This window comes from Vombatus ursinus, unplaced genomic scaffold, assembly GCF_900497805.2.
Source record: "Vombatus ursinus unplaced genomic scaffold, bare-nosed wombat genome assembly UNPS02000580.1, whole genome shotgun sequence".
Lineage (NCBI taxonomy): Eukaryota > Metazoa > Chordata > Mammalia > Diprotodontia > Vombatidae > Vombatus > Vombatus ursinus.
The window spans coordinates 22,625,826-22,642,562 of NW_020940358.1; the positions used below are offsets into that span (position 1 = coordinate 22,625,826).

At 39.8% G+C, this 16,737-nt stretch overlaps 2 protein-coding genes and 1 pseudogene across 5 annotated transcripts in view; 1 reads left to right on the plus strand and 2 right to left on the minus strand.

Moving 5' to 3' along the window:
* Positions 1-6,250: 6,250 nt before the first annotated feature.
* On the minus strand, positions 6,251-7,092 carry LOC114036689 (annotated as a pseudogene).
* A 4,894-nt stretch (positions 7,093-11,986) lies between these two features.
* MOCS3 (molybdenum cofactor synthesis 3) lies at positions 11,987-13,798 on the minus strand. Its single transcript, XM_027850877.1, has one exon. It carries the CDS (start codon positions 13,765-13,767, stop codon positions 12,397-12,399), a length of 1,371 nt encoding a protein of 456 aa, XP_027706678.1. The 5' UTR covers positions 13,768-13,798; the 3' UTR covers positions 11,987-12,396.
* Positions 13,799-13,992: 194 nt separating this feature from the next.
* The window catches only part of DPM1 (dolichyl-phosphate mannosyltransferase subunit 1, catalytic), a 29,707-nt gene continuing 26,962 nt past the window's right edge, over positions 13,993-16,737 (plus strand). Inside the window, exon 1 of one of the 4 annotated variants that reach the window (XM_027850900.1) lies at positions 13,993-14,263. In XM_027850900.1, coding sequence (XP_027706701.1) covers positions 14,097-14,263 — 167 coding nt within the window. In that variant the 5' untranslated portion in view covers positions 13,993-14,096. The remainder of the gene's footprint in view (positions 14,264-16,737) is intronic. The other 3 variants (XM_027850919.1, XM_027850890.1, XM_027850910.1) reach the window with 3 other exon arrangements.

The window sequence follows — 16,737 nt, forward strand, 5'->3', positions numbered from 1 at the left end:
GGGCCTGGATATAGAGATCTGGGAATCCTGTGGATAGAGATGATTATTTTACTCTTGGGAGTTGATGACGTCACCAAATAAGAGAGTTTAGAAAGAAATGAGGGACCACGACAAAGCTTTAGAATATACCTACAGTTAGGGGTATGGCAAAGATGATGAGCCAGCAAAGGGAACAGAAAGAGCAAACTGGTGGAAGAAGAACCAGGAGAGAGCTGGGTCATGAAAACACAGGGAAGAAAGACCATTCAGGAGGAGAGAGTGGGCAACAGTGCCAGTCTGCAGAGAGGTCCAGAAGGATGAGTGAGGAAGCACTGTCAGTTCTGGTAATTAAAAGATCATTGATAACTTTGGAGAAGGAAGTTTGAGTTGAATGATGATGCTTTACCTTACCACTTCTCTTTCTTTTTATTATTCCTTATCACTTTATTATATTCATAAGTCCACACAATTAATGAGGACACATGATTTCTCATGTAAGAAACAAATTAATAGTATAGTCTGGCATATTTGACTTTCAGAAAGTTACTTAAGGAAGAATGGTTCCTATTAGGACTATTAATTTCTTATTTCTAGTCCATGAATGTCTACTGTTAAACTATATTAACTGTGATTAAGGCATCTCACTCAGATACCACCCAATCATTCAAAATAAAGAATTTAAGTGTGTCAGATTCACCCAGACTTCACTAATAACCTGTCTATACTGTGCACCCAGACTTCAACAAGCTACTCTTGAAAAAGACCAAATAGCGTATTGATTTTGACATTATCAGAAGACCATCAACTATAGAGAGTCACTACTCTAGGGTGTTTAAATAACCAGAAGACGATTATAGAAGTCTCATTATGTTGGAAGCTCAGTGTGCTCTGCTCCACTATGGCTCTAAAGGAAAGGTACAGAGATGGTGAGTTAGGAAGTTTTAAAAACTAGATGACACAAATGAAAAGCCCGCCTGGTCCATAATGATTCAATCTTCTGTGAAATCCTGTCCAATGTTAAGTGAGTCTGATCTCATTACTGCTAGAAGGATTCAGCTTTGAGAATAAAATTCCCTGCCAGCTAAGGTATTTCAGAACAGTCTATTGTTGGGAGGAACATATGGGAACAGCATATGGGGAACACTCTTTTTTTCCATATCTATATTCATAAGGTACAAGACAATGTAGACTGTTCTGAAATACCTTAGCTTATCATTGTAAAATATATCCCTTATGATTATGGGTAATAATCATGCTACTACCTTAAAATGGTAAAAGATTTTGTAGTTTGAAAAGTACTTTCACATTCAGGTAGCATGATAGAGAAAACATTGGGCTGGTAATAAGGTTGCCTGACTCTGACACTTTGTGTCACCCCACATTTGTAAGTCACCCTCCCCCCACCCCGTCTGAACTTCTCTCATTTTCAAAAATTATGGATAATAAATACCTGCACTACCTGCCTCACATTGTGGGGAAACTACTTTGTAAATCTAAAAATGTTACATATAAATGAGTTATATTATACAGTATCTCATCTAATTCCCTACAACTTTAGGGAGGTTGGCAGGACAAGAGTTATCCCCATTTTTTAAAAAAATTTTTAGGCAATTGGGGTTAAGTGACTTGCCCAGGGTCACACAGTTAGTGTCAAATGTTTGGTCTAGAGGCCAGATTTGAACTCAGGTCCTCCTGACTCCAAGGCTGGTGCTCTATCCACTGCACCACCTAGCTGCCCCGAGTTATCCCCATTTTACAGACAAGGAAATTGAAGCTCAAGAGATAAAGTGATTTGCCCAAAGGTACAAATTACTAAGGGAGTGAGGAATGTTTCTAGATTCTTTTCCTGTATTCTGGTTAATGAATACAGGCTTGCTTATAGGCATAAAACCTCCTAAAAATGTCTAGGTGCATTTTTTTAACAGCATAATTTGTAAGCCTTCTCTACTTTGTGGTCTTTTTACATCTTCATTCTTTTCTTAAAATAGATTTTTATTGATACTTTTTTATTTTCTCACTGCCTAGATTTTTCCCTGTATCCTTCTGTCTCTTATCCTCCCAAAGAAGAGCCAATCCTTAACAACAACAAAAAAAAGTCTCTACTTCTTCTTTCTGCCAAATTTTCTTAGGAAATTATTTAGTAAATCCTTAATTGGTTAAAAATTTCATCTAAATGATAAGGAATGGAAATGTAGATTGACTCACAGTGCCACCTAGCACCTGTTTTTTCTAATTTACACTGCTGTAAAGGTTTAAAATGAAGCCAATCAATGAATGTAACATTAAAATGAGAGCTCCGTGAATTCAGCAAAAAGCACTTTTCTTCATTCTTTTAAGTTCTTAAGTTAAACAATGAACAGATATCAGGAGAAAATGAAATACCAAAAAGTAAGGTTATTTTTAAAAAGAACAAAAAGCAATTCATCAATAATAAAAAGTGAAGCTATTGATTGGGGGTAAATCTTTTTATTAAATATTTCTGATAAGAGTTTGATATCCAAGGCATCAGGTATAAGAAATTAATATGCATACTATATATGTATGTGCCATATGTGTATGTGTATATATGTGTGTATACACATATATGTATGTGTGTATATATGTACATAAAGAGCCATTCCTCAAGGGAAAAGTGGTCAACAGATATAAACTGATGTCTCAAAAGGAAAAATTGCTAACTTTTAACAACTTTTGAAAGTTTACTCCAAATCACCAATAAGAAAAATGAAAATCAAAACCACTCTGAGGTTTCACCTCACAACCAAACTCCTTTCCCCAAAAGTTGGCAAAGATGACAAAAAGATACAAAAAGTTATTTCTAGTAGGGATACTGTAGAAAGCAAGCCACACTTATACTGGTATCCTAAATTGGGGCAGAGCTGTGACTTGGTCTAACTCTTCTTGAAGGTAATTTGGAGTTAGAATCTTTAAATAGTAACTAAAATGTTCATTTTATGAATGAGGAAACTGAAGTTCTTGGAGAGGCCAAGATCACCCAACTCAAGTCAGTGACATTCTCTTGATGGCTAGTTCAGTGTTTTTCTACTCACTATGACAGGCTGCTTATATTAATAAGAGTTGAGATCTAACAGCCTCATTCTACTTTAAAGCTGACTATATAGCAGCATATGAATATGAGTTGAATATAATACTTCTACAAAAAGATTTTAAACTTCTTTAGATAAGGGCTCATGTTAGACAGTCAATAGTATCTAGAGAAGCACTCAGTCAACCTTTATAGAATTGAATTTTTCCCGAAATAGGCTGTAATCTGTTTACACTTGACACAGATTATACATGGCCATGTTGTTCCTCTTTTAGTTATGAAAAATAGTTTACTAAGAATCTAGTCTCAATTTGGCTACTTTGATTTAGTTGACTGATCATCTGTTTTATAACCAAACAGATATTTCTAGCCCATGGTCATAGGCTGCTGGAATGGAAGTTAGGTATGGGGTGGGGAGAATGAAAGAGAGGAAAAGGATCAAGTAGGAAGGGTGGCATCTTTTTATACTATGTCTATATGTCTGGCAATAGATTGTGTGTGCCTTCCAAGGATCAACCTACTTAAGTACAGAGGGGATCATCACCAATCAGCTGGCCACTAAACAATGAATTATTTGACTAGGAAACGCCAAGCAAAAAGAAAAATACAAAGTGGCCTTCAATTCTGTGTAGTCCCCTTCCATTTCTACAGTGAAAGTAGCAGAAAAGTGGACAAAGGCAGACAAGAATTACAGTTTTTTGGTATCCTAAATGTGAGATCTTTATCCAGTGACTAAGTTGACATTATACAAGAACTGAATCATAATGTCAATTCTGATATTTGTTCTATACATGAAAATAGAAAACAAAAGGAATTTGCAATTAAATGTAAGTTTGGTTCACAATCAAATCAACAAGTATTTATTAAATACCTGCTCCAGGCAGGGCAGCTGGGTGGCTCAGTGGATACAGTGCTGGACCTAAAGTCAGGAAGACTTATCTTCCTGAGTTCAAATCTGACTTCAGACATTTACTAACTGAGTGACCCTGGGCGAGTCACTTAACTCTGTCTCAGCTCCTCGTCTATATAATGAGCTGGAAAAGGAAATGGCAAACCACTCCAATATCTTCGACAAGAAAACCTAAATGGGGTCAGAAAGAGTTGGACATGACTCAGCTACAACAATGAAATGCTCTAGGCACCGTGCTTAGCACTGAGGATATAAGAAACAAGCAAAAAAAAAAAAAATAGATCCTGCCCTCAAGGAATTCACAGACTAATGGGGTAGAAAACATGCAAACAATTACAGAGCAGTGTGTGAGTATGTGTTGGTAATATATACCAACAAGATATATACAGGATAAGGTGGAGATAATCTCAGAAGAAGGCCACTAAGATTAAGGAGGGATAGATAGGAAAAGCTTCTCATAGAAGGTAGGACTATTTGTGAAGGAAGCCTGGGAAGCCAGGATATGGAAGAGTAAAAAAGTTCCATGCATGGGGAACATACAGTGGAAATACTCAGAGTTGGGACATGGAGTGTTATGTGGGAGAACAGCAAGGAGGGCAGAGAGTACAGAGGGACAAATAAGGTGTAAGGTGACTGGGAAAAATAGGGAGAATCCAGAAAAACCTGCAAAGATGTACATGAACTGATGCAAAGTGAAATGAACAGAACCAGGAGAACAGTAACAGCAATACTGTATGTTGATCAATTGTGAATGACTTAGCTATTTTCAGCAATATAACGATCCAAGACAATTCTGAAGGACTTATGATGAAAAATGCTCTCCATCTCCAGAGAAAGAACTGATGGAATCTGAATGCAGATTTAAGCATACTTTCTCTTTATTTTCTTTTTCTTGGTTTTTTTTTAATCTGTGTTTTCTTTCACAACATGACTAACATGGAAATATGTTTTGTATGACTATATATATATAACCTGTATCAAATTGCTTGCCTTCTCAATGGGAGGGGAGGGAAGGAAGGGAGAGAATTTGGAACTCTAAAATTTTTAATAATGAAAGTTAAAAACTGTTTTTACATTAATTGGGGAAAATATTAATGTTTTTAAAAAGACAAAAGAAAAGTAAGGAGGATCCAGCTTATAGAGGGTATTAAAAGCCAGAGGATTTTATATTTACCCTGAAGGCAAAAGGGAACTACTGGAATTGATTTAACAAAGGTGTGCCTTGGTCTGACTTATGCTTTAAGATCAATTTGACAACTGAGTGGAGGATGGACTGGAGTAGGGACAGACTCGGAGCAGGGCCTTATTGGAAAACCACAATCACAGAATTTCAAGGTTGGAATGACTGTCATTGCCCATCTAAGTCAATCTATAACTGATAAAGAATCCCCACTGCAACATCCTGATAAAGTAATCCTGATAAGTAATCATCCAAGTTTCTCCTTGAAGACCTCCCAAGAAGGGAGACTCACTACCTACAAAGGTGACCTATTACATGTTTAGATAGCTCTAACGGAAAGTTTCTCCCAAAATCAAGCCTAAATTTGTTTTTTGTCAACTTCTATTTGTTGCTACCAGTTTTGCTTTCCAGAGCCACAGAATAGGTCTAAATCTTCTTTCACAGGACAGCCCTTCTAATACTTGAAGACAGTTACAATGTCTTCCTCATTTTTTCTCATAGAAGCCCTATATTAGCAGAATTATATGTTCAGCAAATAATTCAGTAAGCCATTTCCCCTGGAACCATTCTAGTTCCCACAATGGTGGTTGGGATCCTCCAACATGCACATTCTATTCATGATGCTGTCACCACCAAGAATCACAAGCTCCCAACAATATGGAACATAACAGCTGATCTCATCAATAAAATAAACTATGGATCAACAGGTAATTTACTTCTATTCTTTGATTAGTACAAAGCCAGTGTCACATAATATGGCTGAAGTAGCTCTCGTTTTTTGTAGCACTGAAGGCTTGCAAATTATTTTGTACCTACTCTCAATTGATCCCTACAACAACCTCATTATCTCCATTTTATACAAGAGGAAACAGATTCAGAGTAATTAAGCAACTTGCTCTGGATCACACAGCTAGTGTTTGAGACAAGATTTGAACTTGATTCATTATTGCCACTGCTGTGTATAGTATAACCTCAAATATACAATTCTTATACCAACGGGAATACTGAAGACAATTATTGAAAATAGCATGTAATACTATTAATCAATTCACTCTATGAAAACAAAATGGCAGGAACAGTCTTCAACAATAATTTTTTTTTTAATGTCTGCACCTTAGCAAGACAGTTTCCAAAATGAGAAGGGAGTAGAATTTACTTCTTATAAAGGGCAATAGCATAGCAAAGTGTATGGATTTGTACATCATTACACTAGCAGTTTTTTATAAACTTGGCTTGGTCCTTCTCCAATGTCTTCTTTGAGTTGTACCTGATGTTTTTGCCAGTTTTCACTCAAATCCACTGAGTCATGGGATGATTTTGCTTCTGCTTTTTTGTGAGATACCTCTTGATTCTCAAAGTCTTGTGGGAAGACATCATAGAACACCACCAAGCCTCCAACAACGGTGCGGTAAGTGAAAAAGGGCTATCATGTCTCTCTTGGATATTTTCTTCTTCAGGTCAAATATTCCTAGTCCCTTCATATATAGGATATCTCCAGGTATGATCTAGCATTAGGATTATCACTTTCTCATTCCTGGAAGTTTTGCTTCTCTTGATGCAGTCTAAAAGCCCATTAGCTTTTTTGGCTATCATATCCCAATCACACTACTGACCTTGCAGGCCACTAAAACTCCTTTTTTTCAAACTGCTATCCAACTGTGCCTCCCTATCTTGTATTTCAAATGTAAGACAATGCCTTTTAAAGAGAAAGGATGATAAGATAGAGAAATTTTATGAAGAATTTGATATGGCCCTCCCAGTTGAAGAAATATTTAACAGTCTGTGACTTCAATGTAAAAATTGAGTATGGAAGTTAAAAAAATAAGGCTTATGGCTCAGAAGAAATGAAAAAGGTGGAAGTCTAACAGGCTACACAGAATCCTCAAGCCTACATATCAAGAATTTGTTCTTCAAGGAGAATTGAGAAGCCCTGGACATAACCGAGTAACATGTTAAAAACAAAACTGATTACATCTTATTGGAAGTGGCTAGTTACTGATATAGGATTAATTTTCAAATTGGCTGTTTAAAGAGAAATAATGTAGAGAGATTGGTAAAAGATTCAATTTAGCCTGTGAACATTTGAGGATGAAACTGAGAGGACAAAAATTGAAAAGATTTCTCAAGATTACTATAAAAATTTTTTTCACCATCGTTGACCATGGAATCAATGTGTTTGTACTCTGACATGACAGTCTCCCAATGTGCTGCATGACTAAGTAGAAATGACCCTAAAGACTGTAACAGTTGAACAGGGTAAATATATACAAAGGAAGTTTATACAGGAGGTGACAATTTTGAGGGTACTGAAGTTGCCAAACACTTGAAAAGAAAAAAAAAAATCTTGGACATTATTACTACCAAGAAAGGGTACCTTCAAGCCTACTTTTTATCTTTACAAAAGCTGTAAGAATAATATAGCTGACAACGGCATCCTTGAGGAAAGTATAAGAAGGGAAGAAGTAGTCTTACACACACACACACACACACACACACACACACTCTATTGCAGAGCACATCTGTATAGTCAGACAATTGACTAAAATGTACTTAAGATGTAAGATTTTACTGAGACTATAAAAAAGCATTTGACCTGGTAGAGCAAAATGCTGCTTCAAAGATCTTCAACAGGGTACCTCCCAAGCATATGTGAAACTCATACAAAATTTCTTGAAAAAATGTTAATGGTTAAGGGATGAACCACTAACTACCACGTTAAGGCATGACACAGGGATATGTGTACTTGCCAAAGAATTCCAGCATTGTCATGAATGATGTCCAACAGAGTCTAAATGGAAGAGGGAGTGTTTATATATAAGGTCTTTAAAATGCTCCTAATTGGGAATTACATGTTGATTGCATCAAGCCCCAGAACACTACAAAGTTTCCTGAGATCTCTAATGATTAATGAAAATTAATGAAAAAGGAGATAGTATCCATTATCCTATAATATTTAGTGCATTGGACAACCCATGGTACTGGTGTGTGTATACATGTGTGCTCATGTATATATGACTACATAGCCATGTATATACAAATATACATGAACACATATGCATATTATAAACACTGGAAATGGACGATGGATAGGGCCCAGAAGCAAAAATGAGGAAGGAGCTAAGATTACTTTTAAGAAATTGCGCAGTGCTTTTACTGACTGCAAATTTCTCCCTTAAAACAAAAGTCCATCTTTTCATTTTTTAATCACATTGTCATTATTTGACAATAGAAACTCCATTCTTATTTTACAAACAAGGAGTCTCAGATTAAGTGCTTGTCCAATGTCACATAAGTAGTGTCAGCAGCAGGATTGGAACACAGGTCCTCTATCTCCAAAGCCAGTGCTCTTTTCACTGCATCTTGCTGCTATCTCATTTATCCATTGAGGTCTGGCTGACCATCTTGTCTCTTCAGCACGGTAAGACATCCTTTCCTTGGTGTCAAGAAAGTCAAGATTGGTTACGTTTGCCAAGAACAAAACTATTCAAGGGGGCCGCTAGGTGGCGCAGTGGATAGAGCACTGGCCCTGGATTCAGGAGGACCTGAATTCAAATGTGACCTCAGACACATAACACTTAACTAGCTGTGTGATCCTGGGCAAGTCACTTAACCCCCATTGCCCAACTAAAAAAAATGTAAAAAAAAACTATTCAAAAGGTTAATGGCGAACCTATTACCATACTGGTGAGTATACCAGTATGATTCAACAGCTCCACTGGTCATCATACACAGGTTACCACTATCAAATTTGCCTCTATATGTTGTTGTTGTTAAGTCATTTTTCAGTCGTGTTTGACTCTTCATGACCCCAGATGGGGTTTTCTGGACAGAGAAACTGGAGTGATTTCTCATTTCCTCCTCCAGCGGATTAAGGCAGAGTTTAAGTGATTTGCCCGGGGTCATACAGCTAGTGAGTGTCGGAGACCACATCTGAACTCAGGTCTTCCTGACTCAAGCACTCAATCCACTGAGCCACCCAACTGCCTCTTCTGAGTGAGTAGCAAATTACAATTTTATTTGAAAACAGTACTAGGAAAATCAGAATGCTTTGTTTTTAAGTAATCTGCTTTCAGTTATATGCAACAATATAAGGAAAAGAGCATTAAAATGAAAACCATGGAAAAAATTAATTTTATTTATTAGTTTTATCACTTTCTCCTTTATATGAAATGTCGCCAATAATAAAAATTAAGAAATCGAAGCTTTACTGCCTTTTTCCCTTCCTTCTGCAAAATGACTAAAACAGGGAAGAAAAGCAATTTAATTCATAAATTTGATTAACAAATCTTCAATATTAAGTAACAAACTATAGTGGTAAATGGGAGCCCACAAAGTCTGAATGAAAAGTATGCCTTCGTCTTGTATTTTTTTCTTTCTTTCTTTTTTTTTTAAGGCAATTGGGGTCAAGTGACTTGCCCAGGGTCACACAGCTAGTAAGGTGTCAAGTGTTTGGTCTGAGGCAAGATTTGAACTCAGGTCCTCCTGACTTCAGGGCTGGTGCTCTATCCACTTCACCACCTAGCTGCTCCATCTTGTATTTTAATATAAAAACTTCCTGAGCTAATGTTTTGTTCTTGCTACAATATTCAACCCAACTCATCATTTTTTAAACCATTTGACTATCTCCAAAACAGTGGAAAATAGCACACCTACCATCAAGGTGCTGAAAAATACAGTCTGTTTGGGGAGCAGGGGGAGAAAGAGTTCAGAAACACACATTTTCATATTTAAATTTTAAGGATCTGTTTCATCCATAGGAATACCCAGCACAGCCCTTCTACCCTTAGATTATTTGATGAGCTGCTGACGAGAAGGGGGAGTCACCACTTGGTGCTCAACTCTTGTGATGATTAGAGCCTCTCTGACCCTAAAAAGTTGGTCTTTTGATATATTGTCCTATATCCCAAATCTTTCCTTATTATATTTTTAAAGGAACTTGGTCTACATGATCTCCAACAAAGTACCTTCCAGATCTTAACACTGAGAATCATTTGACCTACCTGAGCCTTCCCTCTGTAGGGAAACCCAAGGTTATTTATTACCATTAGTGATTAAAGGAAGAATATGGTATAAGTACATTTTAATACTTTACCTTATACTTATAGATGGTTTTAGTTTTAAAGCCTATCTACTCTTCACACTTTCTATACTCTGTCCTGGATTATTTGAGTGTCTTATCTACTAGTCTCTAAATACTTTGATAGTGTATAATAAGAATATTAATATTGTACTACAGGCTCAAGTGTGTCAAAAACAGTTCTATTTAATTTAAAATTTTTCTATATCCAAGGCATTTCTAGCTTGGTGAGAAAAGGGATCCAAATGGCAATAATCCCCCCATGCCCTCCAGTATGAATCTACCTCCAAGACAATTTTAGGTAACATTTCTAAGAATCCAGGGGAAGAAAATCACAATTATGTATAATAATTTAGGTTAACATTCTATAAGTTACCATCCCATTCCTCCTAGCCCATTCTCCCCTCAGCAATTAATGGGTTTCTCCCCTGAGATCTATTTCAAGAACCTAAATTGAATAGATGTGAGAATGTCTCCCTTTCAATGGAAGAAGGCACTTCCGTTGGGTTAGTCCTAAGGCTGATCACTTAAGAATGGAGAAACTGAAGATCTTATCCAGACAAAGTGTTAAGTTTAGTTATCACCACTAATTTATTTCCCCCAAAAAACTTGAGTTTTCCTTCCATCCACTTTGCTAAAGGGAAAAGTCTGGAGTTTTTGGCAGGTAAAATATTATTTGTTAATACTTCTAGAGAAACTAAAAAGGTTTTTAATAACCTGAACTAAAATAACTTGTCTACTTGAGAAGGCAGTTCACTGAAGTGGTAAGTACTGTTAATATTTTGTTTGAGATTTTCTACTCTGAAGTACTTTGTAGTCAAGAGAACTGGGTACAAATTTTGATTCTAACAGTAGTTATAACTAAGACCAAAAAGTCACTAACTTTCTGAGCTTTACCTCTCTAACAGGTTTGTTGTGAGGAAAACCATTTGCAAACCTTAAAGTCTCAGATAAACTATGAACTACTAGTACTATTTTTCTTTTCTTTCTCATCTCCACAAGGCAGATATCAACTATTTTCTCCAAACTGAAAAAATGATTCAGAATCATTCAAAAGGCTAATACGAAAGTGATTATTTGGATCTTAGTATCCTCCTCTTACCCTCAGATTTAAAGGTTAATGTACCAGCAGATACAATAGGATACAATAAATACCCTAGGATACAATACAGGAAATTTTAATAGCATCAGTCTTTCCTTCCGAGTAGCCCACAGCAGTGACTAGGAATTAGGATGTAACACCCACCCCTCAAACTTCAGGCTGCTTTTTGCTATCAGTCTCCTAGGCTTGAATGAAGTTTTACTTCCAATCCTCAATTCAAGGCTGTTCTTGATGTTCAATTAACCAAATTTCCCTGTATAAAATTGAGTGGGGAATGACAAAATCAAACCTCCACAGAATGAATGCCAGTAGCCCTGAGGATGTCCTTGAAAAGTACTTTACAACATTCAGAGCAATACCAGTTAAGTGCTATTTTCACTGTTATTTGATAGTCCAAGGATTAACTTTATTTCAAGGCCCAAAGAAGATAAGCACTCAGTTACAAAGGTTAGTTTTTAGTTTTGACTTAAACGACAAACTACTTGAACTATATAATCTCTATTTTATGAGGCACATAATAGTCAGGGTGCCACTTTAAATTTGCTACCAGAAGTCTGAATTTTTTCAATTGGATGCACTTAAATTCCAACGGTTACAAAACACCTCAAACTGGAACCTTAATTAAGTGCTTAAGAGCAAAAGAATAAACACATTAAAATCCCCAGGGAAACCATTAATTGTTGGGACAACTGTTTGGGAACAGTTAAATTGATTTATTTCACCAATTAAGCTATTTTCAAATCTTTTCTGAACAAGCTGACTTTTTTAACAGTCTTCAACTCTATTTAACACGGTAGGAGAGTATATATCCAAAGACTAACATTTAACCTACTCCCACCCTTATTTGACCACATAAAGCAGTCCTAAAGGATTCATTCTAAAAATAAAGGCTGAAAAAATAAATAAAAATAAAGGTTGCCTTAATACAATGCACTTTTGAAAAACAAAATTATTTACTTATGAAAGAAAAAAATCCTCTTCCAACCTCCCTTCTCTCACAATTATTCACACTATGAATATTTCCTTGAGGCAATTTTGAAATCCACAATTGAAAGGTGCACTTTTTGACCATCATCTACTTCAGACAAACGAACAACACAACTTAATACTGTGGAAATGTTGGGTCTACTTTTGTGGCCCATGCCATGAGACCTCCCACAATATCTCTGGCCAACAAAGAGTCCAATTCTTTGATTGACAAGCTCTGCAGGACCTTCACCGCTTTTTGGGAATCATTCCCCAACTTGCAAATCACGTAGATGGGGAAAAGCGTCCCTTTCTGGATAGTCTGCTTCCCTTTCCTAATGGCGTCCCCCAAGAGTTCCACGCTCTCTGGATCCCTCCGCTCCAAGCGGCTCAAAGGGATGTGGAGGGCATGCGGCAGACAACAAATGTCCACCTCCACCTGGGGCCGCACATCCAGCAGCAGGTGGGGCTCCCCCGCGTCCAACACCTGCTTGTAGTGGGCAGCGGAGACCCGCTCCTCCTGGGAGAGCAGCTGCAGACTCCGGCACTTATCCGTGGCCGAGGAGCCGCAGAACGCTTCATAGTCCTGCAGACGGGTCACCGTGGGCTGGTCCCCACAGACCACACAGTCTGACCGACGGCCTAGAAGCCGGATGCAGCGGAACTGACCGCCGAGGGCATCAAAGAGCAACAGGCGGCTGCTATAGGAGGGCCCGAGGCCGGCCGCGATCTTGATCACCTCGAGCGCCTGCAGGCAGCCAAGCACGCCGGGCACCACGCCCAGGACGCCTCCGTCCGCGCAGCTGGTCACCGTCTCGGCCGGGGGAGGCGTAGGGAAGACACAGCGGTAGCAGGGCCCGCCTTCGTAGTGATAGACCGTGAGCTGGCCCTCCAAACGCAGCGCGCTGGCCGAGACCAGAGGCCGGCCGGCCAGCACGCACGCGTCGCTCACCAGGTAGCGAGTGGGCACGTTGTCCGAGCAGTCGGCCACCACGTCGTAGCCGCGGACGAGATCCAGCGCTGAGGACGGGGTGAGGGCTTCAGCGTACGGAACGCACTGCACGGCCGAGTTGAGTCGCCCGATGGCGGCGGCGGCGGAGTGTGCCTTGGCCTGGCCGGCCCGCGCTTCGCCGTGCAGGACCTGCCGGTGCAAGTTACTCAGCTCCACCACGTCGTGATCTACGAGGCCCAGGCGGCCCACTCCGGCAGCCGCCAGATACTGGGCCAAGGGGCAGCCCAGGCCGCCGCAGCCCACCACCAGCACCGACGAGGCGGCCAGGCGCAGCTGCCCGCGCACCCCCAGCTCCGGCAGGACTAGCTGTCGGCTGTAACGAAGAATCTCCTCCCGGGACAGGGCAGCCTTCGGTGGCAGCGGCGCCGGCTCACGCGCGTGCCGTGAGAACGGCTCCGCCTTCGCTACTTCCAGGCGCTGTCTGAGGAGCCTTAGCTCCTCTTCACGCAAAGCAACTTCAGCCTGCAAGGCGAGCACTTCTTCGCTCGCCGCCATGCTGTTCTGGCCTGGCAGTTGCCTCGGGACATGCTTCCGCTTTCGTCTCCTAGCGACTGGACCAGACCAAATATGGAGGGGGGGGTAGTAGGATGGAGAGATAGATCAGTGTTTACGACAGCCTGGTCATTTTCTCTGACTTGTGAATAGCTAGTATCCTAGTGAAAAATAATTTTCAAAGGGGCGGTAAGAAGAACAGGAGGACAAAGCCAAAGTTGGCCCTTTTAAGCCTTCCTCTATTTGGAATATTCCTTCCCACCTACACCCCTCCGCCCCCACCTCGCGCTCTTCTTTACGTAATTCCGATTCCGGTAGATTGCAGTTCCGCCATGGCCTCCCACAGCGATATCCCGAACAGTGCAGGATCCCAGCGAAGAAGAGCGAAGAAGGGTCAGGCGGAGGCTGCGGAGAAGTACTCGGTGCTTCTCCCCACCTATAATGAACGGGAGAACTTGCCTCTCATCGTGTGGTTGTTGGTGAAGAGCTTCGAAGAAAGGTACCGCCCCGGGCCCCCTCTCGGGAAGGACGAGCTGGCCGTCCCCCCGCGGCTCCAGCCTGTCTTTGCCCCCGACCCCCTTCCCGCTTCCTGCAAGGCTTTCTCGAGAAAGCGTTTTCTTTGAGGGCTGACGAGGTGATCGCGAACGATAATGGCGGCTTTCTCCCTGGGGGACTCGTTCTGGGCGTCTCTCCCAGGGACCTTCCCCGCGGCTTTGGAACCTTTTCCCTTCCTTTCCCCGATCTCTGCGGCTCCTCGTGGTCTTTTAGGTTGCATGTGGGGAAGAGCCAGGCCTGAGGCTGGCCTTCTTTTCTCCCTAGACGCCTCAGACTGAAGAATGATTTAAACAGCCTGTCACTGGGTAAAGAGATGGATTAGCAGTCTGGCCCCCAAGATTTGGGCCCCCCGGAATTGACACAGGCACTGTGGAGTAGGGAGAGGAAGCCCTAGTCCTCCCACCCCAATGCTCCGGCTGCAGTGATAGCTTACACACAAGAATGAGAATTGTGTATGTGTTCATAGAAATTGAGCTTAACTGCTGAGTCCTAGAGAAAAATTATAAGGGTATATTGTACTAGCAGCTGGTATTTTGTATTTAGCATAAATAGTTGTTTAAAATTGGACAGTAAAATTGGTCTTATTCTTGTTACAAAATAAGTTCTTTCACCCCTCCATCCGCAACCCCCCACCTCCCAAGCTTGGTAGAGGTTCATCAAGATCATATAGAATTGCAGAGGTCTGGACCTTCTGTTAATTAAGATTAGTTTTGTATAGCTGTGCAAAGTCGGACCTGGTTTATAATCCCATTTCTAATATTTGTTACTACCTTGGCCTTGAACAAGTCATTCCCCAACCTGTAAAATGAGAGGGTTAGACTTGCTACTTCCAGTTCGAAATCTGTAATCCTGATTTGAAATTAGAAGATCCCCCACCCCCGTTTGTTTTGAAAAAGTTAATTATAGTCTCCTTCAAAACTTACAACAGTTTTGATCCAGAATTTATGTATTAGATTTTCTGTTCATTTATTTAGTTGTTGGGCACATTAAAGATAATAGAATTTAGAGCTAAAAGGGATTCATCTTCTTTATTTCACAGGTGAGAAAACTGACCCTGGATGATTAAGTGATTAAATTAGCTAAGATGGCAAGCTTGCAGTAATACGGGGAACAAAAGACTTGGAAAAGACCAGGGAATTTTGATGCTAAAATCGTCCACTTATCTATGCAGCAATTCACCTTTGTTGATTGGGGGCTGTTTTGGGCTAGATGAATTATAAGGCCCATTTCAGCAACACTTTTCGGTGATTCAGACATTGGAATCCAGGTTGTCTGATTTCAAATCTAAATTTCTTTCCATTACACCACAATTTCTGGTGTCACGAACTTTAAGTTTAAAATGTATGCTGACACTTAATATAATACATGTACATGAATTCTTTAAAAATTAAAATATAAAATGCCAAGTTGATCTCATTGGCCATAGTAGTTTCAGGAAAATGGACTTTTGGTGGCTTTTACTATCTAATTTTCCGGGTATTTGGGTGGAAATAGTGTTTTCTAATGCTGGATTTATTTTTGGTGAGCATATTCTGCAGTACTTCTTTTGAGAATTGTTCACATCAGACAGTGACACAAATATAGCACTGGACCTGAAGTCAGGATGACGAAAGTATAAATCCAACCTCAGCCATTAGCTGTATGACCCTAAGCAAATAATTTAATCTCTCTGCCTCAGTTTCCTCAACTGTAAAATAAAAAAAAATCATACTTAACTCCCAGGGTTGAAATGAGATAATATTTGTAAAGTGCCTAGCAGAGTGCTAGCACAAAGTAGATGATTAATTAACACTTATTTCCTTCATATCCATTGACCATTTATCTGTTGAGAATGGCTTTTGATCTTAGAGTGTGTAAGTCAACTGACATTAATTAAACAACTGCTATGTGCCAGGCACTATATTAAGTGTTAGAATTACAAAGAAAGGCATAAAAAAAAATAGTCTGTCACGAACTCACAGTTTAATGAGGGAGACAACAGGCAAACAACTATGTACAAACAAAATAAATGCAGGACAAAGGGAGTTATGGGAAAGTCACTAAAATTAAGGAAAACCAGGAAATGCTTCTTGTAGAAGGTGGTACTCTAGCTGATACTTGAAGGAAGCCAGGAAAACAAGGAGGCAGAGATAAGGATTACGAGAATTGGGGGAAAGGAGTGGGGTGGAAGTGGAGACAGCAAAAATGCCTGAAGTCTGAATGTGTCATGTTTAAGGAAGGACAAGGAAACCAATGTCACTGAATCTCAGAGTATGTGGAAGAGAGTAAGGTGTAAGAAGCCTCAAAAGGTAGGAAGGAATGTGTTTTGAAGGGCTTTAAAAGCCAAATAGGGGATTTTATATATTTGACCCTGGAAGTAATAGGGCAGTCACTGGAGTTTATTGAATAGGGGAAGGAGACTATAATTAAACTTGTATT